Source organism: Carcharhinus amblyrhynchos, chromosome 5 (assembly GCF_965287045.1).
Source record: "Carcharhinus amblyrhynchos chromosome 5, sCarAmb.v2.hapA, whole genome shotgun sequence".
In the NCBI taxonomy this organism is placed as follows: domain Eukaryota; kingdom Metazoa; phylum Chordata; class Chondrichthyes; order Carcharhiniformes; family Carcharhinidae; genus Carcharhinus; species Carcharhinus amblyrhynchos.
Genome location: NC_137328.1, coordinates 42,518,106 through 42,531,761, shown reverse-complemented (window position 1 = coordinate 42,531,761; position 13,656 = coordinate 42,518,106). Strand labels below are relative to the sequence as shown.

The 13,656-nt window shown below is 42.5% G+C and overlaps 2 protein-coding genes across 2 annotated transcripts in view; one reads left to right on the top strand and one right to left on the bottom strand.

Annotated features, from left to right (window-relative positions):
* LOC145343426 (spermatogenesis-associated protein 6-like) overlaps positions 1 to 8,424 on the bottom strand; it is a 69,407-nt gene extending 60,983 nt beyond the window's left edge. The window contains exons 1-2 of the mRNA XM_080189654.1: positions 8,337 to 8,424; positions 4,912 to 5,049 (exon numbers count right to left, since the gene is read on the bottom strand). Coding sequence (XP_080045780.1) covers positions 4,912 to 5,049; positions 8,337 to 8,384 — 186 coding nt within the window. The 5' untranslated portion in view covers positions 8,385 to 8,424. The remainder of the gene's footprint in view (positions 1 to 4,911; positions 5,050 to 8,336) is intronic.
* Positions 8,425 to 10,860: 2,436 nt separating this feature from the next.
* Positions 10,861 to 13,656, top strand: part of plaa (phospholipase A2-activating protein) — a 41,265-nt gene continuing 38,469 nt past the window's right edge. Inside the window, exon 1 of the mRNA XM_080188695.1 lies at positions 10,861 to 11,053. Within this exon, the coding sequence (XP_080044821.1) occupies positions 10,911 to 11,053 (143 nt within the window). The 5' untranslated portion in view covers positions 10,861 to 10,910. The remainder of the gene's footprint in view (positions 11,054 to 13,656) is intronic.

Here is a 13,656-nt window from a genome sequence, read left to right as displayed (position 1 = left end):
ATTTGGGTTATGTGACTCAGGACTGGATAGCTGGTAGTATATGCAAGTTATGAGATGTGGGTGTGAGGTTTGCAGCAATGTTAAGTGTGTGAGCATGTGGTGAAATTCTGAATGTGAGGTATGAGTTGTGACTCATGGAGATTATCTTTATTCACTGATCAATGTGTTGTATTGGACAGTGTGTGAGGGTAGTAAATAAAGCTGGTGGGAAATGGAGTTTGAAGATGCATTCACTAACCTTGACTAATTGGTGAGGTGATTGACTTCTTGAGGCACTGCATCCAGATCACTGGCCACACCCGTCCATCATCTATAAGGCATAGGTCAGGAGTGTGATGAAATTCTCTCCATTTGCCTGGATGGATGCAGCTCCAACAACACTGAACCACAAATCAGCCCATCTAAAAAATTCACTCCCTCCAACAGTGATGCACAGTAGTAGCATGTGTATCATCAACAAAATTCACTGCAGGAACTCACCAAGGCTCCACGCACAATACCTTCCAAACCTACAACTACACTATCCAGAAGCACAGGAGCAGTAGAAACATGGGAACACGATCACCTGGATGTTCTCCTCCAAGTTACTTGCCATCCTAACTTGGAAATATATCATCATTTGTTCACTGTTGCTGGGTCAAAATCTTGAAACTGCCTTCCTAACAAAATTGTGGGTATACTTACACCATATAGACTGCAGCCTTTCAAGAAGGCAGTTCACCATTACCTTTTCAAGGGCAATTAGAGATGGGCAATAAATGCCAGCACAACCAGTGACACACACATCCACTTAATTTAAAACATTGTCAGCATTGAGTACAATGGCAATCTGCTCCCAGCACCATGTATTGTCTGTTTGGTCCCTTGTGGTTCAAGAGCCCCTCTCCTCCTGTCCAGCTCCTGTGCCAAGACCTTCAGAATTGTGGAGACTGGTGATTCTTGTGTTGTATCAGAATCTCTCTTCTTGCAGGCCAGATGCTCTTCACCAGCCACTATCAATACCTGCTCAAGTCAAATTGCACTGCTGCTTTAAGAGGTGTAAGCGAGCCTGAACTTGTGCTATTCTCTCACAATTTTGCAGCTTCGGCTCAGGCACACTTAACACTGGCTGCATGCTGCAATTGTGCACACCAATAGGCAATGTCAAGTGTGCACTGTTTCCACTGGAATCCACAAGCACGATATAAGCAGGCATCGCGATCCAGATGCCTGTTTTCAAACCTCCTTGAATTTCACTACGTTCGTTAATGGTGATGTGATTGTAAAATTACCTGAATAATTCAGTAAACTGGGGCAACATGTAACATTAAATGACATTGCTGTACTCTCCTTCAGAAATCCCAATAGACCCAGTTCATGCCCTGGATGCTTATGATGTATATGAGAATAAAAAAGAAAGTTTTTAAAGTGGGAAAGTCATCAGGAAGCAATTGCCAATAGATACAATTAAAGTAAGCTTAGAACAGCATGTCTCATAATTTTAAAGGATGCCCACCTGTCAACTAGAATCAATTTGCACATAAGGATGCCTGAGAATGAAAATAAAACTGCTGCCAGCAACAAACATTGGATTGAAAAGCTGAATTTAATTTCAAGGACTATTCTCATTGGCAGAAAATGAATAGAACGGCAGGAATGGAAGCGTTGAGCAGATGAAGAATGGTAAAGGTTGGAAAATCTATAACTTCCTTGTAAACTCATCGACCACCTGAACATCACATTAATAACAGTGAAGCATAAGGTGTAAAAATCAAGGGAAAACTAATCACAGTTTCATTTCTACTGTAGTCAAATAGTAATGCCAGCAAGTTGGCACCAAATCATGGAAAACAATTGTTATATGCAGTTTCTTCCATTTCTTTATTCCTCTGCCACTAATCAGATTCTTGTAAGCCTGTATAATACCAAGAAATGAGAGTTCACCATGCCCCCAGTCCAAATTCCCTTCTCTACTGAACTCATAAAGCTTGTCTTCCCACTGAACATTGCAAGCGCTGAAAATTTCCATTATATTTCTCTGCTAAAAAGAGTTACTCTTCTTATAAAATAGTCCCCCAATTGGCACTATGACTTGTTGAAATTGCTATTATTTTTTGTTTCCTGTGATATCCCCAATTTCTTTCTTCCCTCCTTCTCCTGGTTTTGTCCCTCCTGTTCCTTTTTCCTCCTCTGCCTTTTCACTTTGTGTTCTCTCCTTCCCGTTCTTTCTGCCTCAGTTTCTTCCTTTTCTATATTTCCTTCCACTCATCCTCTCCCATCTTCTCCCCCTGCCCAATAACATTCCTTTCCTGTCTGTTCCAACTTTCATCTCCTCTCTCTCTCTCTGCCTATCCTCTATTGTCTCTCCCTTTTTCTCTATCTTCTCCTCCCTATTCTTTCCCCTTCCAAGTCTCTTCAGCTTTTACTCACATTTTCACCTTTCTATCCACATCTATCTCCTCCCCTGCCTTGGTCTAACTGACAAGTAGCAAATAACTTTTGCACAGCACAAACGCCAGACAATGACTATTACCAATAAGAGACACTCCAACCACCACCCCTTGACATTCATTGGTATTACCATCACTGAATTTCCCACTGTCAACATTCTTGGGGCTACCACTGACCAAAAACTCAACTGGACTCGCTACATAAACACAATGGTAGGAAGAGAAGGTCAGAGTCTAGGAATATTGCAACGAGTAACCCATCTCCTGACTCCCCAAAATGTGTCCACATCTACAAAGGCACAAGTCTGGTGTGTGATGGAACACTCCCCACTTGCCTGGATGGGTGCAGCTCCAAAACACTCAAGAAGCTTGACAACATCCAGGACAAAGCAGCCCGCTTAATTGGCACCACATCCATTCCCTCCACCACTGACGCTCAGTAGCAGCAGTATGTATGTCAACAAGATGCGCTGCAGCAATTCATCAAAGAACCTAAGATAGCATCTTCCAAACCGATGGCCACTTCCATCTGCAAGGACAAGGGCAGCACATACGTGGGAATACCACCTTCAAGTTCCGTTCCAAGCTGCTCACCATCTTGACTTGGAAATATATCGCCATTTCTTTGCAGTTGCTGGGTCAAAATCCTGGAATTCCCTCCCTAACGGCATTGTGGGTCAACTCACAGCATGTGCACTGCAATGATTCAAGGAGGTGGCTCACCACCACCTTCTCAAGGGCAACTAGGGACAGGCAATAAATGCTGGCCAGCCAGCTGCAGCCATGACTCACAAATGAACAAAAAAAAGTGTTTCCCTGAATGATATTTTGCCATTTGTAGTCCAAGTGCCAGGTGCCGTGGAACTGGGAGAGTTCCAGATCAGCTTTTTGGGTGTGTTTTTATGACCCCCCCCCCCCCACCCCCCCCCCCCACCCCACCCCCCCCCCACCCCACCCCCCCCCCACCGCCCCCCCCCCACCCCCACCGCCCCCCCCCACCCCCACCCCCCCCCCACCGCCCCCCCCACCGCCCCCCCCCACCCCCACCCCCCCCCCCCACCGCCCCCCCCCCCCCCCGCCCCCCACCGCCCCCCCCACCGCCCCCCCCAATATGCTCTCTGGCTGCAAAATTTTGAGCAAGCCTGTTGTTCACTGTAAAAGCCTATGGATGAGATTTAGTGCATTTGAAAGCCTGCAGAGGGAGATAGCGCGCACGTGCAGGCCTCTGATGCTGCATTAGCAGTAGCAGGAGTCTGACAAAGAGAAAGCTGTCAGGCCTCTGCCACTGCAGGCAGCCTGAAGCAGCTCCCACCTGCAATCGTGAGGGCCCGCAGCCACAGATGCAGCCTCCGCCAAACCACCCCCACCATCCAGATTGATTGCTGCAGAATGGCCCCCGCTGTCCTCCCCCCCCACTGAACGCTACAGAGTGTACAGAGTGGCAATGGGGCCTCACCCCCCCCCCCCCCCCCCACCACTCTTGGCCCCTCATTGCCATTACTGCGTTCAACCATTAGTTCACCATCTTGCACTGCCAACTGGGCATTTCCCAGGTGCCAGAGTGGCACTGCCAGTCTGTCTCTGCCAAAGGGTCACCTCCTTGGGTGCCTCAATGGCCTCCGGTTCCAGCAGCGAGGCCAAGTTGACTGCTCCCCATTAATGGGAAGCATATCTATTCCTCGCCCAGTGAGAACCTTTCCTGGCAAAGTCATAAAGGCAGGTGAGCCCGGTCGATTGAGCACCATGCTCACTAATGATGTGTAAATGCTTATTTAAATAAATTTCAACAAATTAACCTGCCTCTTCCCATTCCCGGCGAGAAGCTGATGACGCTGGAAATCCAGTGCTCGTAAAATGGTGCCGGTTGTGAAAACCGGTGCCAATCGCACTAATCACTTTACATCCCTCTTTATGACCATGCCGTACCTGAAAATGGGTGCAATCCTGGCCCTGTCTTCTAACCCTGAATACAGTGCTTGGTTTCAACTTCTTGTGTGTTTTTTGAAGACATTTAAATACAATGTAGACCACAAAAGCCCAATTCAAGCACATTTGAGCATATGAAAAAAAACGTGCATTTATAAAGCAACCTCCATGATCACGGAACATCTCAAAGCCATTGAAGTACTTTTTGAAGTATTGTCACCATTGTGTAGAAAATGCAACAGCCAATTTATGCACAGCAAACTCCCACAATGAGCAATGTGATAACTAGATAACTTATTCTTGTGATGTTGAGTAAGGAATAAATATTGGCCAGGACAAGTAGTGAGAAAAGCTCCCTTGCTCTTTCCAAAATAGTGCCATGGGATCTTTTATGTTTACTTAAGGAGGGCAAATGGGTCTTGGTGTAGTATTTCTTTCAAGTGAAGGAACCTCTAACAGTCCAGTGTCAGTCTTGATTTTTTTGTGCTCAAATCCTGGAGAGGGATGTGAACCCTGAATTTTGTGACAACAGAAATAATTGTTACTTGGCACTCACCTTTTCAAATTGCAGTCTTTCATGAATAAGAAGTGGGAATACTGGCATAACACACTTTGTCTTCCAGAACTGTCCGAGCATTCTAATATTGACATAGACGTCATCTCTCCTTGGTAAAATCACACCCGGACATGTTACCTTAATAAGGAAATAAAAGTACAGTAATAGCTCAATTACTATCTTGAGTTAACAATTTTTAAAACTGTCTTTTTCCTGTTCCTTAGTAAAGCAAGAAAGGGTACTGAAAATCCATTTGAAATCTATCTACATATAAGTTTTAAAATCTTGAGACTGTGAGTTAATTGCAATGCTGCCAATTTTGGGACCTCGCTGAGGATGGCCGAAGGTTTATTAATCTTTTTGGATCATTTTGATACTGGATATTGTGGAAATTGTTGTAATGAGTTCTGACTGGTGTGTGATCTGTGTCAATCACTTAACTGCTGTCCCATCATCCTGATTAAATGTTGCTAAGGTCTGTCACCAATTGAGGACCCACAAGGAATGTAGTGTTGCAAACGTACTCGAGTAGGATTTGTTCTTCATGCTATTGTGCAGCAGACTCTTCTGGTATAGATATCCTTCCTTCCATTGCTTAGAGTCTACAAATGTTATGCAGATATTTGAGCAGGTAGAGCATGAGAAAGAAATAGATTGTCTTTATTGCCCAATTCTGGATTAGTTGCTGGAATGAAAGATAAAACCCTCAGGCACATACTGTTGCTATCTACCAGGATGGAAGTGCAGCTTGTGGTCTAAGACAGTATGCTTTTTATCTGTGCTGTCAGGCAACCTCGCAGTCCTCAGGGCATTTTGTAGGACAGCTGCTGGCAAAGACATCCAGTCACAGGGAACCCCACACTTATAGATAAATACAAAAACTTTTTGAACTCTGGCCAGTACTATGTGATCACATAATATTAGATATCACAATCAGGTGTCACACAAGCAGATGTTAGGTGATTAATTATTTGTGAACAAAATGTTATGTGATGAACTTTCCAGAAAATGTCCAACCAAAGCTGGCAACCCTAACAAAGCATCCACTTGGAGGCCTTCAAATGCAACAGCAAGATGTATTTTTGTCAGGCCAGCAGAAGCAAACTTACCCAAACTCTATTCCTGAGCTCATTCCCAACTAAATATATCCCAAATCACAACAGGCAAAACACCTATCTATTAACAGAAAATTAAACACAATTGAACACTTATGACTGCATCATTTTCTGCTCTTCAATGTTGGATCTATGCTCCCTCCGGTGGTTTTACACTTAGCCCTTTCTTTTTATACTCAATGATCTAAATTTTCCTCATTACAAACATGGTAAACTTCACCAAGTCGTACTCCAAGAATTCCTCTCCTGCCTGTTGTATCTCATGTTTCCCAAGCTCAGTAGGTCTTGACTCATGCCTCAATCTCAGCCTCCAGACACAGACAAACTGAATGCTGCAGTCTCCGCAGTGCTAACATCCAAAGGAAGTGACTTAATGATTCTCAGGAAATTAACATTAAGGCAAATCACTGAGCACTGTCTGATTATTTGAATGTTTATAAATGTTAACTTTGGCTAAATAAATGGCTTGTTATATTTCAAAAGAAATGATAGCTGGACACAGAAAAGGAAAAAAAAACAGTTGTATTCTATCTTCAACACCATTATTCCTACAAAACTCATCTCCAAAATACATGGCCTGGAACTCAGCTCCTTCCTTTGCAACTGGATCCTAGACTTCCTAACCCACAGACCACAATCAGTAAGAATAGGCAAAAAAAACCTTCTCAATGGTCCTCCTCAACATCAGTGCCCCACAAGGCTGTGTCCTTAGCCCCTTACTATACTCCTTATACACCTGTGACTGTGTGGCCAAATTCCCCTCCAACTTGACTTTCAAGTTTGCTAGTGACACCACCATAGTGGATCAGATCTCAAATAATGATGAAATGGAGTACAGGAAAGAAATAGAACATCTGGTTAACTGGCGTGACAACAATAATCTCTTCCTCAAAGTTAAAAAACAAAAGAGATAGTCATCAACTTCAAGAAACATAATGGTCGACATGCCCCTGTCTACATCAATGGGGACAAAGTGGAAATGGTTGAGACCTTCAAGTTTCGAGATATCCAAATCACCAACAACCTGTCCTGGTCCCTCCATGCCAATTCTATTGTTAAGGAAAACCAATCCACGTACGTAAGATCCTACAGACAGCAATGTAGGTAGGGGAATCTAAAACTAGAGGGCATAGGTTTAAGGTGAGAGGGGACAGATACAAAAGTGTCTAGGGGTCAATTTTTTCACACTGAGGGTGATGAGTATCTGGAACAAGCTGCCAGAGGTAGTAGTAGAGGCGGGTACAATTTTATCTTTTAAAAAGCATTTAGATAGTTACATGGATACAATGGGTATAGAGGGAAATGGGCCAAATGTGGGCAATTGGAATTAGCTTAGGGGTTTTTTAAAAAAGGGCAGCATAGACAAGTTGGGCCGAATGGCCTGTTTCCATGCTGTAAACCTCTATGACTCTATGTCAATAAATTTGACACACAGGTAAACAATGATTGAAGCATTTTTCTACATCTGTAGTGATACTGTAATTAACATAAGTCATAAACAGTTAGAACTTGGGCTGGCATAATTACTAAAAACTTGAATGTGCGGGTCTGTCGCTTGATTTGGATCATGCTTGACTTGGAATGTTTGTATTGTTTACATCATTTACATGTAACCAGGGACTCTTAATCTTTGTTAAACTTATCAAAAAAAATTGAACTGGACTATCTCTGTGCATTTTGCCTGTTACCTGGTTATAATCAGCAATCATGAAAGGTTAACTTTTACTCATCTTAGAATACATTGGAACTGATTTTCCTTTTTACATGTATTGCATTTACTTTTCTGAAAAACGTATTTTTCAATAACTTAATGAAAAAATGCAATTTTCACAAGCTTGCAATAAAAGGGGGTTGCCACCTATAGTACTACATCATTGACAGCCTCGACTTTGTGTATAGTCCTCAACTTCAAGGACTTCTGGAAGAAGGTGCTTAAAGAAAAATGCAAACATGAAGCACGGATATTGTTGTAAAGGCGAATTCGCACACAAAGAAAAGTTATAATTGTGAATCATACAATAAAATAAAACAGCCGTTTCACTAATATCGAGAAAAAGATTACGGAGAAAAAGCACGGATCCTCCCTTTCTATAAAGGGCGTTTTTTCTTGGAATAATCACTGTTTTCGCTACCTTAGCAACACAAGTCACAGACCGAGTGCAGTTCATAAACACTGGCTTGTTTCAATGCATGTTATTAATTAAACGTCGAATGCAATGTAGAGATTACCACTAGAATTTATATTTACGGTGCATCTGTGTTATTTTAAATACGCATTGAATTTAATGTACAAAAGAATGTGCATCTTACCGCGTGGATGTCAAGTTGAATAACACACTTGAGAACTTTTTGAGGCATTTTACAGATTCACCGGTCTGGAGGGGAGAGAGTAAAAAAACATAATGATGTTGGTATGAAAATAAAGTTACTTGCTGATCACAAACTGCTTGTTGTACTCACCTCCGCTCTGGGGAAGCGTCACGTTTCCTTGGTGATTCAGTGAGTGAGTCACGCCTGGTTAGAGTCTAAACATGAAGAAAATGAAGCACCACTTCAACACATCATTAAAGGTATCATTTATTTTTACTTTAAAAAAATGACTCGTGTGTACAGTCTGGCGGAGGTTCTCATTAATACCGCCTCACTACCACCACAAATGATACACCATCAATAACAAGTTTTGGATGGAATTAAATTTGAAGGCGTACAATGCTGTGAAGATTGGTCATGATGTGGGGATGCCGGCGTTGGACTAGGGTAAGCACAGTAGAAAGTCTCACAACACAAGATTAAAATCCAACAGGTTTATTTGGCAGCACTAGCTTTCAGAGTGTCAAGCTCCTTCATCAGATGAGTGAGGGCTTGTGTTCTCAAACAGGTCATATACAAGCAAAAACTCAATTTACAAGATAATGGTTTACAAGACTTGCATTCCAACCAGTATAAAATCAGACAGTAAGAAGTACCACAAGTATATAAAAAGGAAGATTATAGCGCTGGAGCAGCACCGTGGCAAAGTGGTTAGCACTGCTGCCTCACAGAGCTGGAGACTCAGGTTTGATTCCCGGCTTCGGTGACTGTCTGCTTAGGTAACTGTGTAGAGTCTGCATGCTCTCCCTGGTTTCCTCCAGGTGCTTCGGTTTCTTCCCACAGTCCAAAAGACATCTGGTTAGGTACATTGGCCATGCTAAATTCATCCTCAGGTGTACCCAAACAGGAACCAGAGTGTGGCAACTAGGGGATTTTCACGGTGAGTGATTTCATTGCAGTGTTAATATAAGCCTACTCGTGACACTGATAAATAAACTTTAAATTTATCTCACACATCAAAAAGACTACTGAAAATTAAAGTAGTAAGAATATAGATAATTTGTTGGGATTTATAAAGCTTGCAGACAAACCAACAGGTTTATTTGGAATCATGAACTTTTGGAGCGCTTCTCCTTCATCAGGTGAGTGGAGAGATAGGTTTCACAAACATGACATATATAGGCAATGACACAATTGCAAGATAATGGGTGGAATGCAAGTCTTTTCTGGTAATCAAGTCTTTACAGCTACAGGTCACAGACTTGATTACTTGAAAAGACTCACATTCCAACCATTATCTTATAATTGTGTCTTTGTTTATATATTCTATGTTTGTGAAACCTACCTCTCCACTCACCTGAAGGAGCAGTGCTCTGAAAGCTCATGATTCCAAATAAACCTGTCCACCATCCCTGTCCTACGCCGGCATCTCCACATGATAAAAAATAGGAATAGGTTTGGATTATTTGGCTTGTAGATTCTGCTCCTCTATTAGTAAAATCCTAGTTGATTTATTTCAACTTCACCTTAATCTATCTCCTTGCTTAAAGCTTATTTATTAGTGTGGGAGGAAACTGGAGGGCTTGGAAGAAACCTACGCCGATACGGAGAACATGCAAACTCCGTACCGACAGTGACCCAAGCCGGGAATCAAACCTGGGTTCTCAGCACTGTGAGGCAGCAATGCTAACAACTATGCTACCATGCTGTCCTTGGGCTCATGCCAAAAAACAATTCAAATTGAATCCAATTCATGGTCTGCCACAAGAGATGATGTGGAGATGCTGGCGTTGGACTGGAGTAAACACAGTAAGAAGTCTCACAACACAAGGTTAAAGTCCAACAGGTTTATTTGGTAGCAAAAGCCACTAGCGCTGCTCCTTCGTCAGGTGAGTGGGGAGTTCTAATCACAAACAGGGCATAGAAAGGCTCACATTCAGTTTACAGAGTACAAGAGAGGCATACTAGATCCAAGCCGACAAGAACAGGCATTACATCTGATCCCGCCCCTGATCTTAGCTCACTGGCCTTATGCATTGAGTGCTTTAGAGAGAAAGTTCATGGACATTGAACTGGAGCGGCTACCTGTGTTACCTGTCTGACTCAAGTACCAGGACCGGGACGCTGGCTTCGACTTGGTCATCCGAACCTCTAGATGTCGGTGTGGTTCCCTCTCCCACAGCCGCCGCCCCTCCCCGCCCGTGAGTCCGCTCAGTAAATCCGCCGACCGGAACAAAAAAATTCTTAACCCTTTTTTAAAAAAACAAAATCCCCCCGTTAATTTGCTTTCTAACCAGAATTAAATGTGTACCTTTGTCCGGGCCCCGGCTAATTATAATATCAGCCTTTGATGACGGTTACCATGGCTACGCACCCTCTGACCCGTCCGTGGCACGTTGATAATTGTTAACGTATACGTTTATTTTTTAAATGTTATGATTTTAAAAGTGTACCGATGGTTGTGAGTTTTGGCGGCAGCCGCATGTTGGATAATAATTTTGCAGCCGGGGGAGGGTGCTGGCTTTGCTGCTCCCAGGGTGCCGCCATGTTCCCGGCACCCACGGCCAGGCCGACATGGCGTCGTCCGGATTCAGGCTCAGCTGCTCCTTAGCCGGCCACCAAATGGATGTTAGGGGCCTGGCCACCACTTTATTCCCTGTGGGGGCCTTCGTGTCCGTGTCCAGGGACCGCTCTGCTCGAGTGTGGGTACCCAACAGGTAAAAAAATCATAAAGTTCGGGAGCTTGGCCAGAGGCCTCGCCACAGAGGGAGAGACAGGCGCCTTTGATGACTTGACAGCTTCAGCCCTAGGGTGGGGAAAATTAGTGAAATGGGGAAATTAGTGCAATATCCCCACTTTTAATACTTGGATCTCCATTCTACGCTTTTCTATACAATTGGGTAGCATCTGGCGATCATCTGTATTGAAGGCAGATTTTTTTTCCCTCTCTTGCGTTTTTCAATAAAGGAATTTAAGGCCCTTGTCTCAATTTAGCAACAACTTGCATTTCCATAGCACCTTAAATGTTCCAAGGCCCTTCGCAGGAGTGTTTCCAAATAACATTGGATCCTGAGCTACAGGAGGCAGTATGATGGAACAAGATTGACTATAGAGATAAGGTTTTAAGACGTGGCTTTGAAGATAGACCGATACTTTCAGGGTTGGAAGAGATCACCGAGATCGAGAAAGGCACGACTATGCAGGATTTGAAATCCAGTATGAATGTAAGAGCATAAAAATAGGAGATGTAGGCCATTTGGGCCTTTTGAGTCTGTTCCTCTGTCAGTAAGATCCTAGTTGATTTATCTCAACTCCACCTTCCGGCACTAACATGTTTTTCTTGATTTTCTTCGTGTTCAAAAATGTATTGACCTCTATCTTGAATGGACACATCAGCTGAATATCCACAGCTGTTGGGGCTAAAATATTCCTTTGAAGAAATTTCTCCTTGTTCTTCATTTCAGGATCATTTTTTAAAACTCACCCAAGTTCCAGACCCCTCAGCCAGGGCAAATATCCCATGAGCATTTATTCTGCTAAGCCATTTAAGACTTTTGTACGTTTCAATGAGATCACGCTTGTTCTTCTAAATAGATTAGAAGCAGTTCAGAGTTTATTGGTAGTAAACTAATACCAGGAATGGATGGGTTGTCTTGCGAGGAAAGATTGAAGAGGTTAGGTTTGTATCTACTACAGTTTAAAAGACTAAGCGGTGACTTAAAGCATCATGCTTGTCATGGATTGGAGGGCTGAATTTGATTTGATTTATTATTGTCACATGTATTAGCATACAGTGAAAAATATTTTTCATTGTTCTTTGACTTAATCAAAACCTTTAAGTTCTTGAGGGGTATTGACAAGCTGGATGTGGAGAGGACGTTTTCTCTCTTCAGAGAATCTAGAACTGGGGGTTCACTTAAGACAGATGAGAAATTTTTTCTTTGAGGGTCATGAGTCTTTGGAATTCTCTTCCACTGGAAGCAGAGTCTGTATAGTTTTAAGGTAGAGCTAGATAGATTCTTGATTAACAAAGAAGTGAAAGATTACCTGGGTAGATAGGAATGTGGAGTTGAAATTACAAGCAGATCAGCCATGATCTTGAACGGTGGAGCAGGTTCAAGGGGGCCTACTACTTCTAATTTATAAGTTTGTAGCTCTGAGGAATGTTGACCAAGTCTCTTCAAAGGACAATCCTATTATCCCAGGAGTCAGTTTAGTGAGCCTTTGTTGCCCCCCCTCTAAGGAAAGCATATCCTTTCTTAGGTAACAAGACCAAAACTATACATGGGTCTGATTTTACCAAGACACAATTGCAGTAAGACTTCTTTACTTTTTTACTCCAATCACGTTGTATAAAAATGTTATTTGCTTTCCTAGTTGCTGCTGTATCTGCATTTTAACCTAATGTTCATTGACATTCAAGTATTTCTGAAAACAAGCGTTACCCAGTCTCTCTCTTTTTAAAAAAAATCTGCTTCCCTATCATTCCTGCCATAGAGTGTCACTGAACAATTTTCACTACGTAATCCATCTTCAATGTTCTTCCCCACTCACTTAATTTGTCTATATCCCTTTACAACATCTTTTCCACCTACATCTGTATCATGAGCAAAATGTGATAAGTTCTTATTCACTGACATGCATCATAAAAATCTGAGGTCCAAGCATAGATACTAATGGTCTCACACTTGTTGTGATCATAAATTTTGAAATTGAGATGTTTAATCAGGAGCCAGTGGAAGTCGGTGAGCAGGAATTGGTGTAAATTAGCAGTAGAGATTTGATTAATCTTAAATTTATGGAGGATAAAAGACTGGACACGATCCAGAAATGCTTTGGAATAGTCAAGAGCAGAGGTGTCAAAAGCCTAGATGAAGGAGGGCTTGACCAGCAAATGAGCTGATACAGGATTGATGTCACGCAGTTCTCCAGAGGTTAAAATCGATGATCTTGATAATGGCACGGATATGTGGTCAGAAGCTCATCTTAGGTTCAAATATGACACCAAGGTTGCATAAAATGTTGAACTAAGTCAAGGGGTCAATAGGGGTTGTGCGGTGAGGAAGAGTTGGGTGCTGTAAACATACAGGCGAAAACTGATGCAGTTTTTGTTTTAGATAATGTTGCTGAGGTGGAGCAGCAGCATTTAACTGATTGTTCTCTGTTATCTTTTGGTGCCTTAGTTTTGACCTTAAATGAGAAGTCTGAGCAAACACCTAACAGAAAAAGTTCTTGGAAAATGAATACAGACACAGAGCAGAACATCCTCATTCATTTTCAACAATAATTCATTTGGGTAAATTGAATATTTATACCATTG